This window comes from Serinus canaria, chromosome 5 (assembly GCF_022539315.1).
Source record: "Serinus canaria isolate serCan28SL12 chromosome 5, serCan2020, whole genome shotgun sequence".
NCBI lineage: Eukaryota > Metazoa > Chordata > Aves > Passeriformes > Fringillidae > Serinus > Serinus canaria.
In genome coordinates, this window is record NC_066319.1 from 2,804,368 (window position 1) to 2,825,816 (window position 21,449).

At 42.2% G+C, this 21,449-nt stretch overlaps 1 protein-coding gene across 1 annotated transcript in view; it reads left to right on the forward strand.

Annotated features, from left to right (window-relative positions):
* Positions 1-21,449, forward strand: part of KIAA1549L (KIAA1549 like) — a 130,017-nt gene that overhangs the window by 61,797 nt on the left and 46,771 nt on the right. Inside the window, exons 4-11 of the mRNA XM_050975897.1 lie at positions 5-117; positions 2,798-3,017; positions 4,983-5,116; positions 7,661-7,823; positions 10,728-10,787; positions 12,296-12,447; positions 13,844-14,015; positions 17,291-17,454. Coding sequence (XP_050831854.1) covers positions 5-117; positions 2,798-3,017; positions 4,983-5,116; positions 7,661-7,823; positions 10,728-10,787; positions 12,296-12,447; positions 13,844-14,015; positions 17,291-17,454 — 1,178 coding nt within the window. The remainder of the gene's footprint in view (positions 1-4; positions 118-2,797; positions 3,018-4,982; positions 5,117-7,660; positions 7,824-10,727; positions 10,788-12,295; positions 12,448-13,843; positions 14,016-17,290; positions 17,455-21,449) is intronic.

Genomic DNA, 21,449 nt, shown 5'->3' on the forward strand with positions numbered 1-21,449 from the left:
ACAGTTCTGTTTCTGAACACAAGGAGGATGATGATCAGCAATGCCTTCAGGGAAAGTGTGAGAAAAGGCCTCAACCAAGTGCTGAGACAAGCTTTCAACCAGAATGTCAGCGCTCAGGTAAGCGTGCTTGGCTTTCCCTGCTTGATTTCACCAAAACAGCTCTCCCACCAAAGAACCACAGCTGCTTGCAGCTCCAGTGGTGTCCCTGGATTCAGGAAGCCTCTTGGAGCGGAGCTCTGAGATTTTCCTATGGAGAGCAGGCAGAGGTGGCACCCACTCTGGTCTCTAAAAATATAAGGAATACTCCAAAGCTTTTAGCGGTTTATTCAATGAAGAAGAAGAGAGGAATGCAAACTTCTTTTTAGTGTGCTCTGGGAAATGACTACTGACAGCAGTTTCCTCTTCCCCCTGCAACTCAGGAGTGACTTCTGCTCAGGGGCAGCCAGGTGCTGCTGTGCTCAGCCTGCATCAGTGGCAAGAGTATGGCTGGTAAATGGGATGTCACTGCTGTCAGTCCACTCCCTGCTCTGAAAATCCAGTACCTGACAGGTGCAATTTCACAGGAACAAGAATCCCGAGCAGGGAGAGAGCATGTTTTATTGAAAATAAATGGAGGTGATGTGTTCATCACTTTACGGCTAAATTGCATGAACCTCTGCACTGCTGTGTGTGGGAGCAGGATTGGGTGGGCTGCCAGGGCCTTATTCCTTGGGACACAGCTTCCTCTGCATTTGTGGGGTCCAAGCCTCTGGGAAAGAAAAAAGTAATTTTTCTCAAAACAGAGGTTATCAAATTGGCTTGGGTCCTAATGCTTTATTGCTGCAAGAGTGGAGGATGTCAGTTGCTTTGGGAATTGTATGCTCCTTGGCAGCAGCAATAAAAATGCTAGGTTCAGTCCCCTGCCTTTTTACAAATTGAGAGAATCTGCCTTCTTCTAACAAAGGAAACCAGCTAAAACTTAGTGAGGAGGACCAGTTCCAGGGCTAAAATGTTTTGGAAAATACTGGATTTTGAGGTAAAACTCAGCTCATGTTTTAAGTTTTGACTCACAGTGTGTCCATTCTTGTGGTTTGGCATTTCCAGTCATATAGGTCTGCTCATAGACTTAACCATCTGAGACAGTACAGGAGAAGAGGAGATAAGAGACAGCCTAATCAAATATTGGAAACTTCTGTCTTTCAAAAAGTCAGTGAACTTCAAGAAAAGAGTAGGAGCTGGAAGCTCTCCGTGTTTTTCCATGTATAGGTAAAATATCCCTGGATCCGTGCATGGATGAAGGCCCAGCCTAACCTGGAGCTTTGCAGTTGTGGTAGCAGTTCTGCTCTCCTTTAATTCGGAGCCCATGCTGCATGGGCTGAGCCTAAAACTCTCTGAGCAGCTCTGCTAATACTGTGTCTGTCACTATTGTATTGAGGATGGATGAATAAGGCAACACATGGACTCTAAAGTCTCAGAAGGCAAAATGCTATTTTGTTAAAAAACACACACTTTTTTTAGACAGTTACAATAAAGGTGGACTTGGTTGGTCCTCAATCACCATCCCTCACACCATTGGCTAATTAGGCACACCGCCCTCTTGTAAATATCTTATGAGAACACCAGCTGCAAAGATTAAGAATTATTTTAATTCCTTCTCTGAATTTCCCCAAAACTTCAGAGGGCAAGTTTATCTGACTTTCTTCTCTGAGCAGTTCTCAGCATCCACACCGTGTCGGATATGACACTAACTGATCCCACCAGGTTTATAGGGGATTGCAGGATAAAACCCCTGCAAGGGGCACACATTCAGGGTGAGAAACCCTATCAAACAGTTGTCACTGTTTAGTAAGAAATGACACAGAGTCATCAGAAGGCTGAGTGGCATAAAGCACCCTTCTTTACTTCTTTTATACACTTTTATACACTGTTCTGATACAGGTGGACATGACTGGTCATTCAATTAATACATTTCACCTGACTGGCTAATTAACAAGACAGCCATTTATAAACAATCTTATGAGAATAACAAGAAAACAGACATTAGGACAACAACACCTGCAGGTTGTTTTTAATAATTGGATATCATTGTTTATCTTCAACTCTCTAAAGTCTCCCAGGCCGATTCTGGAAAAATTTATCTACTTTTCTCACTCTATGACTAGGCTGTCACATCCACAAACAGCACCTGAACTGCTGTTGGTTTCTCTGGGTCTGGATTGAAGGCACTTGAGACAATAGTTCGTGTTTGGACTCAAGTTTATTATTTCTTATCAGTAAAACAGTCTCTCGACCGTGAGTTTGGCAGCTTTTTCATTAGCAAGGCACAAAATGGCCAACAATCTCTTGTTCCAAGGTCTTTCAGACTAAACTATCCCATTCTGAGCTGACACCTGGATTATTTCCCCTTTTAACCCAATAACTGATCCCATAGAGCCCCCAGTGCAGACTTTTCTGCCCAATTACAAAATGCCACCCAAACCCATGGAGAAGGAGGAAGAAGCAGCATGAAGAAGAAACTCAGGAGGACACCCTGTGCCGTCCATCTTGCTTCCATCCACAACATACTAAAAATCCCAAACCCTCAATTTCTCACCAAGTGATACACCTACACTGCTCTCTATAATCTATTTCACACTTTTGTAGATTCTAGTTTATCTTGAAGTCTGGGAAACTTTCTCCATGAATGAGGGTGAAAGTCAGTGCTCCCCTGGGGGTTAGGACACCCCAGAAATATTCCCGGTGCCCTGGGTTTCCACAAACTGCAAGCAAAATAATGAAAAAAAAAATTAAAAAACCCATGCTGCCCTATGTGTTTTAGGTTGAAATCCTGGAGCAGTCGAGTAACCTGACGGTGGGTTACTATGTCACGCGGGGCAGGCTGGTTTTCACACCCGCTGCCGTCGCCGAGAAGCTGCTGGCCTACGGCCTGGGCAACGCCACGGCCGACATGAAGCAGCACGTGCCACACCTGCAGGCCCTGGTGGCCCTGGCCCTGCCCTGGCAGCCCCTGCCTGCCTACCACTTCCAGCTGAAGACGGGTGAGTGAGGGCTCCCTGCCTGGGGTGGGTGTGTGCCCGTGGTGCCCTCTCTGGGGCAGGGGGGTGGCAGCAGGACAGGCTCTGCTGTGGGCTCGGGCGTCCTGTGGGCAGCCCTGGGCTCAGCTCTGCTGCCAGGGCACTCCTGTGAGGGTGATGCCTTGGGGTTTTAGCTTTTGTATTTTTCATATATTTGTAACCCTGCAGTTCTTTAGTGTGTAACTCTGAATAGTGTAAAACGTGTTAGCTACTGTTCTCCCAGTTTGGTCAGGCAAAACAATTCCTCTCCAGGCCTGGGAATCAAGGACACTCTTGTGGGCACCCCTGTGCTCTGCTGCCAGGGCACTCCTGTGAGGGTGATGCCTTGTGGTTTTAGCTTCTATGTTTTTCATATATTTGTAACCCTGCAATTCTTTGGTGTGTAACTCTGAATAGTGTAAAACGTGTTAGCTACTGTTCTCCCAGTTTGGTCAGGCAGAGCAATTCCTCTCCAGGCCTGGGAATCAAGGACACTCTTGTGGGCACCCTGTGCTCTGCTGCCAGGGCACTGCTGTGAGGGTGATGCCTTGGGGTTTTAGCTTTTATATTTGTCATATATTTGTAACCCTGCAATTCTTTAGTGTTTAACTCTGAACTCTATGAAAAGTGTTAGCTACTGTTCTCCCAGTTTGGTCAGGCAAAACAATTCCTCTCCAGGCCTGGGAATCAAGGACACCCCTGTGCTCAGCTCTGCTGCCAGGGCTGTGGGTGCTGCTATGAGGGTGATGCCTTGTGGTTTTAGCTTCTATGTTTGTCATATATTTGTAACCTTGCAATTCTTTAGTGTGTAACTCTGAATACTGTAAAACGTGTTAGCTACTGTTCTCCCAGTTTGGTCAGGCAGAGCAATTCCTCTCCAGGCCTGGGAATCGAGGACACTCTTGTGAGCACCCCTGTGCTCTGCTGCCAGGGCACTCCTGTGAGGGTGATGCCTTGGGGTTGTAGCTTTTATATTCTTTGTATATTTGTAACCCTGCAATTCTTTAGTGTTTAACTCTGAACTGTATAAAAAGTGTTAGCTACTGTTCTCCCAGTTTGGTCAGGCAAAACAATTCCTCTCCTGGCCTGGGAATCAAGGACATCTTACTGTCTCAAGCCCAAGAGATGTAAGCAAAAGTGAGTTGGGGGCAGCAAACTGGGGATAAATGAGTTCATTACCTGAAGCTGTTATTAGAAGATTAACACCCAATATGCAAATGGACTAAACTTATAAAAGTATGAAACCCAAGACCTGCCATCCATTTTTCTGGATGTAGCCCCTGAGGGGGACTTTGTCTGCCTGAAATGCACCTGTAGGCCCTTCAGTAAATACAACTGCATTACCCCTTAATTTTGTCTGCCCTCTGTTTTTCGGTAGTCCCAAAAAGGCACCAAGGGGATGTGGCAGTGCAGAGTAATTGTATTGAAAGCACTATAAGATTAGGGGCAGTATAAGATTAGGAGAGGGCAGAGTGCACTGAAATGATATATTAAATGATAAAATTATTTCTTACATGTGTGCTTACAGTGTTTGTATACACCAACTTATGGCAGTTACAAGTACATTTTTCCTAGAGTGAAAATAAAACAGAATGAGAATCAATATTATGATTGATTTTATTTTGCAGGACCAAATGACCTGCAATATTTAAGTTTATAACTTGTTCTTTAGAATGACTTTGCTACTGCCTGGCTCTGAGCAAGTATATGCACAGTGAACAGGCCTTACCATCTTATATATCATTGCAGAAGCAATCTCCATTTGTTTGTGGAGAGTATCAGCTCTAATAATGCAATTTAATTCTTACATTTTGTCTTAATTAAGCCTAATTTAGTGCAGTTCCTGAAGTGGCATTATCTTCACCTGCTTAATGTGTAAATTGATCATTTTGTTCTTGGGGCAGCAACAAGAATACTTTCTCCAAATGCTAATGCCTTCCTTTTTTCCAGAGCTGCAGTTTGTGGGCCAAACAGACAATATTCAGTCATGCAAATTTGTTCAGACCATGGAACAGCGGCTCCAGAGAGCATTTCAGGATGCTGAAAGAAAGGTCCTAAACACCAGCAACAACTTAACTGTTCAGGTACAGTGTTGTGCACTTTGCCTGTTGCCAATCCCTCCTGGTTATTCTTTGCCATGTGTATGTTTTTATTCCAACACAGTGCCTTTACCAGCCACTGTGGAAGGAAGTTTATGTTTTCATCTGCAATAAGACCATTTATGCATTGCAGGAAAACTTACAAATGCATGATTTATAGAAGGCTGTTGCTTTTATGAATTGGAGTTTTACTGCTTGCACTTCAGCCATATAAATGAAATTCCAAGTATGAAAACAGTCTTCCAAATTTATGTTTTTACTGAACATGTTATTCTGACACATTAGGTGCTTTCAGTGAGGCTGTTCAGGTATAAAGGTGGTGCTAGGCACAGTTGGTTTTGAGATGTGAAATAATGGAATAGATTTCTTTCTCTTGGTATGCATTTCATTTTCATACTCACTGGCACAAATTCACCACAAATTTTTACACACCTTTGTATGTATAGTGGGCCAACACTCTTACATTCTATGCCACACTTCAGGACTAGAGAAATTATCTTCTGGGCAATATTATAATATGGTTTTGATTTTTGATAAAACTCTGTGTATGGATTGTGCTCCTCAGAAGGAGAAAATGTTGCCATCAGTGCTCTGCTAATTATTTTGGTGCTGTTTCTTGTGAGCTTGTGCTCAAACTGGTGGAGCTCAGAGAGGCAGCAAAACACAAGGCAAGAGAGGGCCTACCACAGTAGGTACAGTGGTTATCAAGTTTTTCAACAGCTGACATTGAGAGGAACTTCATGGTGCCTAATTTGCTTGTGGTGGAAGTAGTTTTGTCAAGATCTCACAAAGCACCTATGTTACCCCATTCTCAGGGGTCCCAAGATGAGGGAAGAGACGACAAAGTTGACTCCATGCATCAGAAGGCTTGATTTATTATTATATGATATATAATATAAAAACTATACTAAAAGAATAAAGAGAAGGATTTCACTACAAGGCTATGCTAAGAATAGAAAAGGAATGTGTCCCCCAGCCCGAGACGGCCGGACAGGTGTTCTGTGATAGGCTCTTAATTGCAAACAGTTTGACGGGGCCAATCACAGACTACCCCCCATTGCATTCCACAGCAGCAGATAAGAATTGTTTACAGTTTGTTCCTGAGGCCTCTCAGCTTCCCAAGAGGAAAAATCCTAAGGAAAGGATTTTTCATCAAACATGTCGGTGACACACCTAAGCAATTTTGGAAAGAGCCCTGGCTGCTTTTGTGGATATTGCCAATTTAAGGAGAGATAGGATGGAGGTCCTGGAGGCAACATACAGGCTGGGAAGTAAGAGGCTCAAGGGTGCGATTTTCATGATAAATTTTTTTGAAGTTATTGCAGTACCATGCAAAAGACTAAGTCCATGTAACAAAACACTGTATGAGGGCTTTAGATTAATTGAAAAGTGGGGAACAGTTCTGGAGCAGACAGAGCCAGTTCAGAAAAGGTGTTGCTGCCCTAGGAGAGTAGAGGGAAGGTGGGTAAAAAGGCATGAAGCATCTTCCATGCAAGGAGAAATGAAACTGGCCATGGCACTCCAGCCAGTAGTGAATCAGGAGTGGCCACTTGGAGTTGATGTAACTGGAGAAAAAAAATACGGAAATTACAAAACACATTTGGCCAAAGATATAGAATAAAAAGTTATCAATCCTTTTTAAACCCAGGCATATGATTTATGGTTCTGACACAGCTGTGGGATAATCTTACACCGTTGAGAGCCATTTATTCCTCTTGTGCTGTGCTAATTCTCCAACCCTCTGCTCCAGCCATTTGTAGGTGGACATTGGCTAGGCAGACTTTTGGTCTGACCTTGGGCTCTTCTGATGCTTCTTTTTGCATCATGGTTTTTCTTTTAACTTGGTGATCCAAACCATAAAAATGGGGTATTTAAATAACATCCATCAATGCTTTTGGGCCTACCTATCAGTAGACAGCTAACCCCATTCCTCTTGCCTATGGGCATAAGATTTTCAAGAAAACATGTGGGTTCCTGTTGTTAGAGAATCTCATCCAGTACTTGCTGAATAGAATTGGTTCTCAAAACGTAGTAATGAGATTTGGGCTCAGCAAGAGACTGGCACTGAGCTAGACTGGGGAGGAGTACAGAGATTCATATGATGTTAGGAACAGAAAGACATGATATCCCTTACTTTCATATGGAAAATGTGTGGGTCTATAAACCAGCAGTAGGAAAGCAGCAAAGACAGCAATAAATAAACAGCACAATTTGTCTGCATCAAGCACTGGATGATTTTTCTGATAAGCATCCTCTCCCTCATCCCACATTCCCTGGTAAAAAGAGGGTAAAACATTTTCAGTCCTGGCTGCACCTTTTCTGCCTGCTGCTGTCCTCCAGGAACCCTGCAAATGCTGAAGGAGGGATTAAAGTATCACACAAGTCAAGTTGGATGAGATGTAGCTAATCCATTTTCCAGGTTAACATTTCCCCAGTTTCTTTGCATTACCTTGGTGGTTTGTTGGGGATTTTTTGTTTTTTTTAATGAGCTGAACCACAGCAACACATTTTTTTTTGCCTCTGTTTCAGATTTTGAACACCTCCAATGTCTCCCAAGCTGTCACTCTGTTTTATGTAGTGAAAAATCAAAGCACAACTCTAAATGGCACTATTTCCAGCAACCTTCTTAATCAGCTGTCAGCTGAGCTGGTGGGTTTCTACCTCACCTACCCACCTCTCACCATTGCTGAATGTAAGTATGTGCTTCCCACCATCCAGCCTAGCCAGCACCAGAATTTGGCTTTGTTGTCAAGCTCAGGGATTGTAGATAGTTTTTCTGCTAACTTTTTAAACTGTTTTTTGTTAAAAAAGGTGGGGGGGAATTAGATGATTATTTTTTTCCCCTGGGTTCAGTGTTTATTTTGGCTGCTAGCAACACTGGCGAAAAACTAAGGAAAAACATATATACTCTGTCTTTAATAAAAAAAATTTCCTGTGCTAGGTTACAAACAAAATAAAATTGTAGTTTTGTGAAAAGCAAAGCACAAAAGGTCCCAAAGTCTTCATTTCAGGAGTGCTTAGCACAGCACTGAATGAGCTTTAGCTTCAGCGTAGCCCTTTGCTCCAGGGGAATCCTCAGCCCTGGTGGTTGCTCTAGGGTCTGGGCTGGGATCAGGCTGGGGCTGTGTGTTTGGGTAGTGGGGTGAGCTCCCCCTGTGCTTCTGTTTTAAATAGCTGTTGGTGCATTTGCTGAGGACTGCATCCTCAGTTTACACATGGTCTGAGCACTTTGGCATCAATGGTTTTCTTGTGTTCCAGTTGCTATGAAGGCTCTGAGGAAAAGAGAGCTGGAGACAATGACAATTGTGTGGGCAGCCCGTGTGGTGCATGTGCTCTCTGACTCTGCCTGCTGATTTCTTTAAAATGATTAAAGGGACAAGACACTTGATTATGGGGATTTCTGTTTAATCTGCTTGTTAATGTGATGTGTGAAATTAAGCTTGCTGCAGACTCTGTTTGCTGGGAGTGAGAAGAGACATGCTGGGTACATGCAGAAGCAGACTGTTGGAAAGTGAGCACTGAGAAAAACACAAATTACCTTTTTTTTTTTTTTGGTCAGTCCATTTTGTTTGCAAACAGCCCAACAGCAGAGAAATTACATGGTGCAGTTCACCAGTGACTTGCAGGATGAGCTTTCGTGGGATAAGTGGTTCCTCTCTGCTGTGAGGCAGCCATGAATCACAGCTAACTTAGGTGGTTGTGCAAATCTTTGGGAAAGGAGGTTTGTATGTCCTTCTTGAGGCATCACCTATCAAATTAGAATATTTGCAAATAGGTGAAACTGCCCTGTAAGTCCTTACACTGTGTTGGTACACTTTTGAATCTGAATTTGCATCACGGGGTAAAAGACACGTGCCATCTTCTAAAACCTTAAACTCTATGTTTTTCACCACATGACATTTCACACTTCTAATCAAACTACACACCCATAATCCCAGTTCTATCATTCAAATTTGGAAGCCTTCTCCACAGCCCCAGGTCAAATACAGTGCTCTCCTGGGGATCAGAGTGTCAGCATAGAAAGTCTAAAATTGTCAGCGTCCAGAGTTCCAACAGTGGGTTTGTGTTTTCATAAAGTCTTTCCACAGGCAAGGAGAGGCAGAAGGAGAAAGGCTGTTAGTAAAGGGTGTGGTCATGGACCTAGAAGGGATGTCCCCCATTCCTCAATAGACAGGCTCCTTTTTGAAGGCTGATGCTCAGGACATGTCTTCATGGGCCATCCAGGAGCGCAAGGAGAGAGCTGGAGGAAGTTTTGTGCTGGCTGTGCTCAGTTCAAGTGTTTGGCTTCCAAAATAGGTCTGTGGCATAGGAGGAGGATTGTGGTGCTTCTCACAAGGGCAATACAAGCATATTCTTGGTAGTCAGGAGTTGTGCAAGCCATTTGTCACACGGCAAGTCTTGTGTAGTACTGCAGTTGTCTGCTGATCCCCACACATGATGAACAGACCTGATAAAGTCTTTAGCTAGTGCTTCTTTAACAGCTAATGGCTTATATTTCATTTTTGGAGCTCTTGGTTTTATTCCCAGTGCAGCAGCTGTACTGCAAACTCATGAACTTAATGCACGCGCAGTGTTTACAGCTCCAGACCGAGAGCGTGTCTGGAAAATGTTTCCTTTGAAGAGTGTTTGATGCTTATTCATGTGGCAGGGTAGTTGTCTCAGTTTATCAAACAAATATTGAGGTTATTCTCCAAGCATGTTATTTCCCAGTAGGCTCCAGTGGCTCCTCCAGAGCCTTTGCAGTCTGTCCTGGAAATGCTCAGCTCAGGGCACGCTGTGAAATCCTCCTCAAAAGCAGCTACTGTGTGTAATCAAATCCTTTATGATGTTTACTATTCTGAGCCACTTTGGGATTTAAAAATCAAGGTGACTCAGTAGCAGCCTATCAACGTGCAGAGCATGGATGTTTTCTGAATTAAGTTCCTGGTATTCATCAACTGAACAAACGCTGAGCTGTGGAATGAATTAGCAGCATATTGAGCTTTACAGCCTAGTGCTCTTTGGAGATGGAGGAGCTAACAAAAGGCATCACAACAGCAAATATCAGTTTCTCACAGATGTAGACACATATGGTAGTAATGCCTTAAATGGTGCGTAGTGAGAGAGCACCACACTCCAAGGTGTGCTCACAGTTTTGTTAGTCTGGTTTGTAGTCCATGTGGAGTCTGATCCTGGTATATTTTCATGTTATTTTAGGCTGAAACTATATTCTGGACTATATAAGGATTAATTACAGAATCATCATAGAATCTCATCTGGTTTTCTGCAGGGGAGAAAGCAGCAGAGATGAATACAACACCTATTACCTATCCTTCTTGGTTCTGGGCATTCCTGGGCTTCATCCCAGACTCTGTCCCAGCCAGCATTTTGGGAACAGAAGATAGATGTTTTACTTTGTATGGCAATGCTTCTTCTGTTTACACTTGGTGTTCTTTCTCAGACAGAAAAGAAATTGTAATCCTGAAAATTATGCTCTATATCCCCTCTTGGGCCATAGTTCAATTTTATTTACTGTCGTCAGGGTAGCCAGTTTTGGGATGCATAATGTGTAGGATGTTGGAATATTATGACATAATTTATTCTTCTATTTTTAAAGCTTTGGAGTATCCAAACCTTGATGTCTCGGAATCAACTAGAGACTACTGGGTGATAACAGGTACTTACTAATGTCCTTCCCTCCTCCAGGCACTCCAGGTAATAATTTTTAGTGCAAATTTATATGAACACAGCAGTGCAGTAATTTTACACAGAAATAAGTGGCTGCCCACTGAATCTGCCTTCAGCTGGGCAAATGCACTTACAGTCACGCTGTGGCAGAAGTGATGGATCATCTTGAACTGTGACATCTCCAGCAACCAACACCCACCTTAGAATTTCTAGCACTTTGGTTGAAACAATTCTGAGAAAAGCATTATCTTCTGGGAGTTTTGAGACACAAATAGACCATTTATTTATTTATTTTTTATTATACCCTGGGACATGGATTTAAATCTGAAATCAAAAGAGACACATAGATATAACCCAGCAGCAAAGGTGAGGCTGTTACACCAAGGAATTTTGTTATGATTTGTTGATTGTCTGGGTGCAGGGATTTTTTGCATCTTTCACTTGAAGCTCTTAGGTTTCAAAATTCTTCTTTTATCAAGTAATTTCACAGGTGCCACCTTCTCATGCACAATCATTTTTACTTCAGAAATGATAACTGGGCTAGAAAGAGACACTTTCCCTCCGACATCTTTGAGTGATACCAAAGCCTTTCTAGTTGGTGTGTCTGTACCTGGAATTGTTTAATGCTCAGGAGAGCAAGAGCAAAGGGCTCTGACATGAAATAGACTTGGTACCAGTTCCATCTTTTCATAAATTTGAAATAAAACATAAGTTTATGCAGAGATTATGATCTTCTGAAGGGAGTGGTGCAGCTCCTTCCAGTATGGACCCTGTTCACCTGATACTCCATTTCTTGCCTCTGTGCGCTTGCTGTGATGGATTATTTTTGATATTACAATGGAAACTCTGTTTTCAATAAGATCCTGTTGGTCCCAGACTTTTACTTTTTAAAATAATACTAAAAAAACCATACATATGTATGAATCGAATCAGCATGTCATATCATTTTTTGAACTTTAGAATCCAGTCTCTTTTAAATCTGGCATTGATTTATATTTCAGATGCCTTCATTTATACTTCAGAAATGTTTATTCAGGTTTCAGTGCTCTCAAACAGGTTATTTTGTTTGAGACTGTACAAAATCCAAACTTCAGTGTTCAAATCCTCAGGATTAGAAACTAGTTAATGGGAGCATCTGGCAATAAGCATAAACCCAGCAGCTCTCAAATAGGCTTGAACATAATTTTTACATTGAAGATCACAGAGTAGATGCTCCCCTGAGCCATTCTGGTAAACTGAAGGCCTCGAAATGGTATTTTGAGATTAGATTTTACTCTATGAAGCATCATTGATATTATCTGAGATGAGCTGTGCAGGGACTGAAACAGAAATGTGTTATATCCCCACAGGGAATTACTGAGAGGGGATAAGAGTGTCCAGGAGTTTAATTTCCAAGTTAGTCTGCACCTCCCTGTCCCGAGCTGTCCCACCAACCACATGTTACTTCACCTGTGGGTGCATGAAGTGCTGATCTGTGTTTTTTCTGTGTTCCCACAGTCATCCAAGGGGTGGATATTGCTTTGCTGGGGCTGAACAACCAGAGCTTTGCCAGGCTGATGGAGCAGCGCTTGGCCCCTCTGTTCATGATGTCCCACCAGCAGGGAAGGCGCTTCAGACGTGCCACCACCGTGGGCAGCTACACTGTGCAGGTGCTCAGAGTGTGAAAAAAAATGCTTGGCTTGCATCTGTCCTGCTTCAGTTCCTGTAAAAGACATGCCTAGCTGAATTTCTAGGCTGAAATTTCCTATATTTCTCATGGGTATCAAAGCAGCGAGGGCAGAATGCCTGGCACTGCTGATGGTGCCTTTTTCTGCAGCCAGCCATGTTGGCATGCCTGTCATCCTCAGGAAATCATCATTAGTTAATCAGGGTTCATAAATATTTTCTCTCTGGTTGCTATGAGGATTGGTACAAAGTACATATTTTAGCGTATTCAGCGTAATGAAGAGTTCCAAGTTTTTTCTTCTTGATAAAAGTTTCCTAGGTAACTCAAAGCTAGAACTTCTTTTTTTTCTCTTTTTGTTGGAAAAAATCGTAAGAAGCAGCCTTTATTTATACAGGGTTAGTCATCAAATCATGTGGCCCCAGATCATGTTATGAAGTAGAGACTTGAGACCTGAGTAATTTATTAATCATCTTTCTCTTATTTACAGCATTTTTCATTCAGTATTTTGAACTGACCATGTTTTGTTTTCTCACCAATTAAGCCAAATTATGCTGTGTGCAATTCAAAGATTTCTTCTTCAATCTTCAAAAATTAGTTATTTTTTAAAAAATAATTAAATTGTTTTTCAATGATTGTTTATTGTAAGGTATAAACACAAGTAATTGCATTTCCCATTTGCCCACTCAATTCTTTGTATTGTTCCACTGAAAGAATTTAAAAGAAGGAACACATTTTACTTGCCAGAAGTGTGAACCTTTGTAAAATTTTAGTCCATAGCATAATGGAGAAGAATCACAAAACTCCTTTTTCTTCCCATCATTAGAAATGTTTGACACTTTCTCCACTCTCAGGAAAGGTAGAGGTACAATGGAAAAATTCTGCCAGTATTCTGAATAAAATGGGAGAAGCATGATTCCTTTGTTATCAACCTGGGACAAAAAAATAAAAAGTATAGAAGGAAAATATGAGGCTGTTTTTCAACTGCAATATGCTAGTAGAGTTTTCAATATTAGAACAGATTATAAGAATTCCCCCTTTACAGAGGACTGTAATGTCCAAAAATTTGATCCTCTCCTCTTTACTGCATGCTTTTCTTAATGTAGGGTTTTACCTTAGGATTATGTTTCATTTTTTTTCACGAAGAATTTTAGTTATTTTTCTGACTGACTGATTTAATAGCCTGGGCTCTGAAGGGGAGAAGCTCTGATCCTGTGAGGATATTTGCATGGAGCTTATGCTTGTAGGTGGTCTTCAAGGAGCTCCCTGTGGACTCTGCCTCCAAATAGCTCCTGGCAAGTTTTGCAATGGTATAACACAAACACCATTTATTTCTCTTTGTCTCCTCATTTATTTCTTTATTTATTTTATTTCCCTTAAAGATGGTAAAAATTCAACGTATTCCAGGACCCAAGGAGCCAGCTGAACTGACATATTACACTTTATACAACGGGAAGCCTTTGCTGGGCACTGCAGCTGCCAAAATTCTGAGTACAGTTGACTCACAGAGGATGGCCTTGACCCTGGGCTATGTCATCCAAGTTCAAGCTGATCGTAAGAGTCCTTTCAAAAACTCCATACTTAACCACTGCTTTATTCCATGAACTGAACATTATGGAAAGTCACAATTAATTCTGATGCTGACAAAACCATGACACCACACACTAATGATGACTGGGGCAAAGTTGCTATTCATATATCTTGGCCAAAAACCATAAAATGTGGTGGCTGTTAAGATGTCCCTTATTTTTGACTTGATCAAAATAGTATAGATTCTTTCTATCTCAAAGGGATTATTATTTTTTTAAATAAGAATTTTCACAAAGAAAACTACATGGTTGTTAAAGATATTATTTAGACACAAATCAGAAAAGTGAAGTTGAAAAGAGCTATTTGTGCATGTGGGCAGTTTTCAGATTCAAGATATAATAGTATCATTCAGAGTAATGTGGCCAAAAATACTCCATTCTTTAAAAGTAAAGTGTTTTCAAATTTCTCTTTCAAGACCTTAATCAGTTGCTGATTGATTGTGGACATGGGTTTCTTTAAATGTTTTTTTTTTAGCTATTCCTATAGATATTTTTTAGCTATTCCTATTTTTTAGATATTAGATTTTTTTTTAAATATTCCTATTTTTTAGATATTCCTATATACTTGTCATAGTCATAAAACTGTGGTGAAGCTTGGAGTGTTTTTTCATGCAGTTAACATAATTAATAATTATGTTTCATGCTGTGTACCATGCCTTTTGCTAACTAGATTTCTCCACCTTGCCAAAGTATTTCTTTAGAAGGAATCAAAATTATGCAGTGGACTTCTGCACTGGATCTCCTTACTGGTGAAACATCACATAAAATGGATGTCCCTGGTGCAATTATATCTGCCTGGAGGAGTGGTGGTACTGAAATATTTACGTGAAATTGTGACAGGAAAAGAAGGGACCACTATAATAAGTAATTTGTATATCACCCATAAACACAGGATTGAGTAAGAAGACTGAAATATGATACAATTTCCAGATAATGCACCCTGTACTGTATCTGATCCTTGATTTGATCATGGTCTGCTTCTGACTTTAATTCAGCTGAACCCAAGGATCTCCATTCCATAAATTCCAGCATTTAAATTCCAAGTAATTTTGTTTTCCATGAGAATATTTCTTTAATGTATTTTTTTAGTAAAGAAGATATAGATATAGCAGTTTCCTAGCTCTTTGTGCAGTGATGTGATTTATATTTATGTGGGTATTCAGGCAATTATGGAATCTACTGCTCATCATCTAACTTTGTATTTTCTTGGTCTGATAAGGCAGCCTCATTCATCTGTAGATTTTCATACCAGCCACATATGCATAGAACACTATAAAAATAGAATAGATAAGAACTGAAATTGTGACCTGAGGTACCTGAGATTCTGAAGGTAGAGTATTTGAAATGTAGGAAGTAATTCCATCTTTATACCTTATTATGGAAAAAACACAATTTCTTTCCTTTTGGACATGGTTATTTGTAGTCTGCATTGCACAGAAAATACTTTGTGTGGATTTCATTTTTGCTCATTATAATTTCTGTTCTAGCAGAATGAAAAGTTCTGTCCCAAATACTGTGAGAAAAGACACGTACCCTCGGGAGCTCATAGCTGGGTTAGATGAGACAGACAAATAATAACACAAAAAAATGGATGTTCCTGTTTTATGAGCCAGAGACTGAGTTACAACAGAATGAAGGGCTTGTTTCAAATTCCACTGAAGTCTTACTGAGTTGAATGAACCATGGGTTGACTTTAGGTCACATTGGAGTCTGGTAACTGAATTAAAGATGTTAATTAGGACTCCTAAATGTCTATCCTATTAGCCATAAGGTCATCATTTCCTCTGCATGCCTTAGAAGGCATAAATATAATTTTTCAACCATTGTTTGCTGCTTCCACAGCAGCAGTCTATAATTACAGCTTCTGTTATTTGCTAAAATTCAGATTCCATTTCCTACCCCACAGCCCTTTCATCCCCAAACCAAATGTCAAAGTCAATAGTTAAGAATTCTGTAAGTCCATTGAAAAGTGAACCTTGAAAGTCTCCAACCTGGCATTTTGCAGTCTTGTGCTCAAGCTCTGAGCCTAATGGTGCTGTTCCTACATCACCCAACGAACTTCACTGGCTTTGCAAAACAGTGCAAATCTACAAAGAGAACAGGCTCAGGCTCCAGCCAGGCTTTCAGCTGGAGAACTGTAAAGTTCCCAGTGCCTGCTGCAGAAGAAGCTGGTTTGCATTTGAAGTCTGATCCTGAGAGATGCTGAGTGCCTCTGACAGCTCATAAGCTCAATGACATTTGAAAGCGCCGGTCCCCCAGGAAATGGGAACGGCTGCTTTGTGCTGATGTTCTCACAATTGCCTGCCCACGCCAGCAACCAGTGCCACAGCAAAATAAACAGGGATAGCATGGGAAAGTCCACTAAATATTTCACTACAGAAAAGTTCAGCACTATAAAGAGGTTGTCTGATTATTTTTCCAGAAAGAAATGAAATGAGAGAACTGGGAATGTGTCACAGGAGGATATCGTATGTGTGAACAAGTGGAAGGTTCATAACTAAGAGAGATTATTCTGATAAAATTGAGTCTAAAATGTTTTTGCATTGCTGCATTTCTGAAATGTACCCTTTTCCTGGTGCCATCATTAATATATCTGCAAATAGCTCTTTCCAACCTCATTATTTCTACTCCTTCAGAAGTGATTAATTCTTTTTGACCTTAACTATGATAAATTATTTCTAGAGCACAAGACAAGCATCTTCTTATTGCCTTATTGATACTGATAGTAACTATTCCAGCTAGTTTCATTGTTTTTTAAAAAACTCTGCCAGTTTGCTCCTGCTGAGCCAGTCAGTCTTTGACACCATGTATGGATTCCATGTGTGTTCTTTTAACACACATGCTATGCTACTTTGCTCTAAGCTGGGCTTGTGTTTGAAAAAAGTAAAGGATGCATTATTTGCACCTTTTATTTGTTTGTTTATTGTGTGAATGAACCATTGGAGTGATAATCTTATATGGTATCTCTCTTGACTTTGGAGTGGATGTCTGCTTTTGGATATAACCAGGTAACATAAAACTAAGAAAAGAGAGCCCAGGGATTTGTGAAATCAACAGTGTTGCTGATTTTCCCCTTTTTATTCCTACTGAAGTAATACAAGAAGTAGTCCCTTGTACTGAAAGCTAGATTAGCTAACAGTACTTTTTATACTAATTTCTACATGGAGGCAATTGAAGGCTGGAAGCAACAGGAGCCTTGCCCAGTGAAGCTCACCACTGCTGGTTTGCCTTTTTCTGCAGCTGTGGTGAAGAACCCCCCAAACAACCTGTGGATCATTGCAGCCGTGCTGGCTCCCATCGCGGTGGTCACCGTCATCATCATCATCATCACCGCGGTGCTGTGCAGGAAGAACAAGAATGACTTCAAACCAGACACCATGATGAACCTGCCTCAGAGAGCCAAGGTCAGTGACCCAGCCCCAGATCCAAAGGTCCATTTCCCTGCTGAGGCTGTGACTCTTGGATAGATGCAGCTGAAGGACGTTTGGAATTGAAAGGGTTGGTACTCACAGCTGGGATCGGCACATCTCCCGTAGGACCTCAAACTTCGTGGCCTGAGCTGTTCCTGCCTGCTGAAGGTGGGAATGTCTGAAGTTTGGCAGCAATTCAGACCTGACCCTAACCAAAGTTCTCCTCCCAAATTGCTTGAAGGTCCCCTTCCAGAACATTTCCCCTTTCTGGTTTATTTTGAGACTCCATAAAATCCAGACTAGACATTCTTTGTTTTTTTTTTTTTTCTCCTACTGCCATTTTTCTTTTAGATGTTTTGGATTTTCTAATTTATGTATATTGCTGGTCAGGTTCAAGCAATTGTGGTTTGCTTAAAGTTACTAATCCATATCAATGACAATATTTTTTTTTCCCAAATTGAATGCACTTCCAGTTTGATCCTCTGACAGAAAAAAAAAGTCACACAATACTGTTTTATATCCATGGTGAAAAATTCTGCACCTCCAGTGTTGCTATTCAATGGCTCTTGATCAGGTCCACCCAAAGATAGGAGTTTTTAGCCTATGGAGACTGTGTGTAAATCAGACTGTTCCTTTGCCCTTTTAGATGGCTTTGTTCTTCTCTGCTGGCATGGGATTGAGATGATGGATTTTTTCTTTGGTTTCTTAATGCTACAGACAGGAGGATTATTGAGATTTCAGCTCTGTTGCTTCTCCTGAAAAATGTAGATTGGAAGAAGAGTTGAAGGAAGGCATGAGGCATTTGACAGCTCTTTTCTCCTTATCTTAGGTTCGTTGCAGATGGGTGCAGCTGGTGCCAGTTGGAAACCAGACATTTGTAACAAAAATGATGCAGAAAAGACATTTCCATTTTGGTTCCAGTGTGCTCATTTATTTATCCACTATTATCCATCCAGTGTTAAGACTAGATCTGCAAAAGTGCTACACACAATATCACAAACACAGACAGGAATTAATATCACTGCAGTGCTATTAGATGCCCCATTGAAGCCCCTAAAATGCAAATTATGCTTTATTAGGGGCTGTTGCCAATGCTATGCACCATTTGATTGGTTTTATGTGTAGTCTTGGTCCCAGCTAAAGGACAAAAAAAATGAGATAAACCTTGTACATTATTTTGAACTGCCCATCAATATGGGATGTTTACCAGCTGAAGAAAGTTGCTATGTTAAAAAAGCCCAAAACAACATACTGCTGGTTGAAATTATAGCACAGGAAAAACTTGAAAGTACTTTCATATTTTAATCCATTGTTTTCATTCCAAAAAGAAATACAAAATTGGATCTTTACTGTTCCTGAGAAATCAGATTTAATCAGGCTGCAAGATACACACTCAGGTTAAAGCCTGTTCAGCCAGGTTAGATTGGCACCAGCCTTCAATGCATCAGATGGGAGCTGGATCTGCAATTGCTGGAATGAAACAATTGGTGCTGAGCTCCAGGTTTGTTTGCAGGTTTGCCTGCAGGTTTGTTTTCCAGCTTTTCCTGCAGGTTTGTTCTCATTGCAGCTGGAGTGCAGAAGGTCCCCTTCCAGAGCTCATTTCCCCTTTCCGGTTTATTTTGAGACTCCATAAAATTTAATTTAATTCATTATCTGAAAAGTGGTGCATTTCTAAATGAAAGCTAAATTGCTTTCTATTTAGTTTCACAATGATGGCTCCATCAGAAAGGTTCTGCCTGGTCTAGTTTAGAGTTTATGCTGATATATGGACTGTGCAAGATAAATCCTGCAGTGGGACTGGGAATGGACTGGTTTGGTCATTCCTGATTTCAGCATCTTTAATTAAATAAGGCTAAGAAACATATTTTGAGAAGGTGATTTTGAAAAGAAGAGTTTTAGTTTTAATTCCGGTGTTAGGGCTAGTGGTAATTGCTTGAACTGTAATTGCCATATTTCCTGCAGTTTGGGAGAACAAATGAGCACATATCCATGTCACATATAAAATGAGTCTGTTGTATTTCATGGCTGAGGAAAGTGCCCGAGACTGCTGATTAATGCTGACTCTGCTCGAAGTGGAGTCACAGTGGAGTGATTTGTAGTTTAAGCAGCCGTTTTGGTATTTTGCCTCCGTGCATCCGAGATTCGCTGTAGAATCACCGGATCAGTTTTGTGACCCCTTTTGAGCAGCCAGCAAGCCGCGTAGGGAGCAGAGGAGAATCCAATGTGCCACCTGCCTGCTGGGATGCCAGGTGCGTGTGCTGGCTCCAGCAGCGCTGCTCCAAGGGGACCGGCAGGGCAGAGCTGCTCGGTGCTGCAGTCCGGAGGGAGGGAGGCTGCGGGTCCTGCCGGAGCTCAGCTGTCACATCCCCGCGTCCTGCGGCGGGACAGCGCCCAGGGTAACGACACATTTACCTTTCAATACCCGTGGGCGGCAGCGGGAGGGGATGAGGGCACGGAACTGCTGCCGGAGCCTGGGAATGAAAGCGTGACTTCTGTGTTGTGGCAGACTGAAGGGTAAATAAATGAAGTTTGCAGAATGACCTCGTGTACGCAGCGTAGTTTATAGGAGCTGTCCTGGGAATTGTGGTGCTGTTCTGAATTGCCTCAGCAGTTAGGGACATCTGGATGCAGTTGCAGGGGAAAAGGAAGATTGAAAAATACCATTTTTTCCAATTTTCTCTCTAGCTGTAAGATGAAAGAAGTATAAATTCAAATTGGTGAAATTCTGATGGGATTTTATTTTAATGTTTTTATTTCAATGCTGTTTTTATTTTAAGCAACTGTTTTTGCTTTGAGGTTTTGGATGAATGTTAACTTTTGCCTTCCTTGCTTTCTAATTCACAGCATGCTTTTTTAAAGTCTAGAATCTCATTTGTTCCCTCACCTTATTTTTTTTTTTTATCATGAAAGCATAAATTTGCAGGTAAAGAGAGATAAGATCTATAGTCTGAGACCCACAAGCAAAAGCAAGTGCTGCAGGCTGTGGGAAAACAAGCCTTATCAGTTTGATTAAGGACACAGAAAAAAAAAAGTCAGTCAGACTGTGCCTGGGTATACCAATAGAGGGGATGGGCTGAGTTCGTTTTTCTTTTCTTTTCGTTGGTTTTGTGTTGGTCTTTTCTTGTTCTTTTATTTCTGTTTTGTGGAGGGGAGGGGAGGGGAGGGGCGGGGAGGGGAGGGAGGGGAGGGGAGGGGAGGGGAGGGGAGGGGAGGGGAGGGAGGGGAGGGGAGGGGAGGGGAGGGGACGGGGAGGGGAGGGGAGGGGGGAGGGGGGGAGGGGGGAGGGGGGAGGGGAGGGCGGGGAGGGAGGAGGGAGGGAGGCGGGCGGGGAGGGAGGGAGGGGCGGAGCGGAGCGAGGGGAGCGAGAGGGAGAGAGAGGGAGGAGAGGAGAGAGAGAGGGAGAGAGGGAGAGGGAGAGGGAGAGGAGAGGGAGAGGGGAGAGGGAGAGGGAGAGGGAGAGGGAGAGGGAGAGGGAGCGGGGAGAGGGAGAGGGGAGAGGGAGAGGGAGAGGGAGAGGGAGGGGGAGAGGGAGAGGGAGTAGGAGAGGGAGAGGGAGGAGGGAGGGAGAGAGAGGAGAGGAGGAGGAGAGGGAGAGCGAGAAGGAGAGAGGAAGGGGAGAGAGAAGAGAGAGAAGGAGATGAGAAGGGCGAGAGGCGATGAGAGGAAGGTAGAGAGCGAAGGAGAGAGAGAGCGAGAGCGCGAGCTAGGAGAGTGAGAGGATCGCGAGCGAAGCGAGAGAGCGACGGCGCAGAGCGACGCGCGCGAGCGTAGCGAGAGAGGGAGCGCGAGGACGGCTTCGCTTCGGAGTGGCGTCTTCTCTCCCTCCCGCCCTCTTCTTTCTCTCTCTCCCTCACTTCCTTCCTTCCTTCCTCCTTTCCTTCCATTTTTTACACATTTTTTAACGTCTTTAGTGTCTTTTTTTGCAATCATTACAAGGAAAAAGAGTCCCAGAAACAACTGTATTCAGTCTGCTCTTTGCCAGGCAGTGT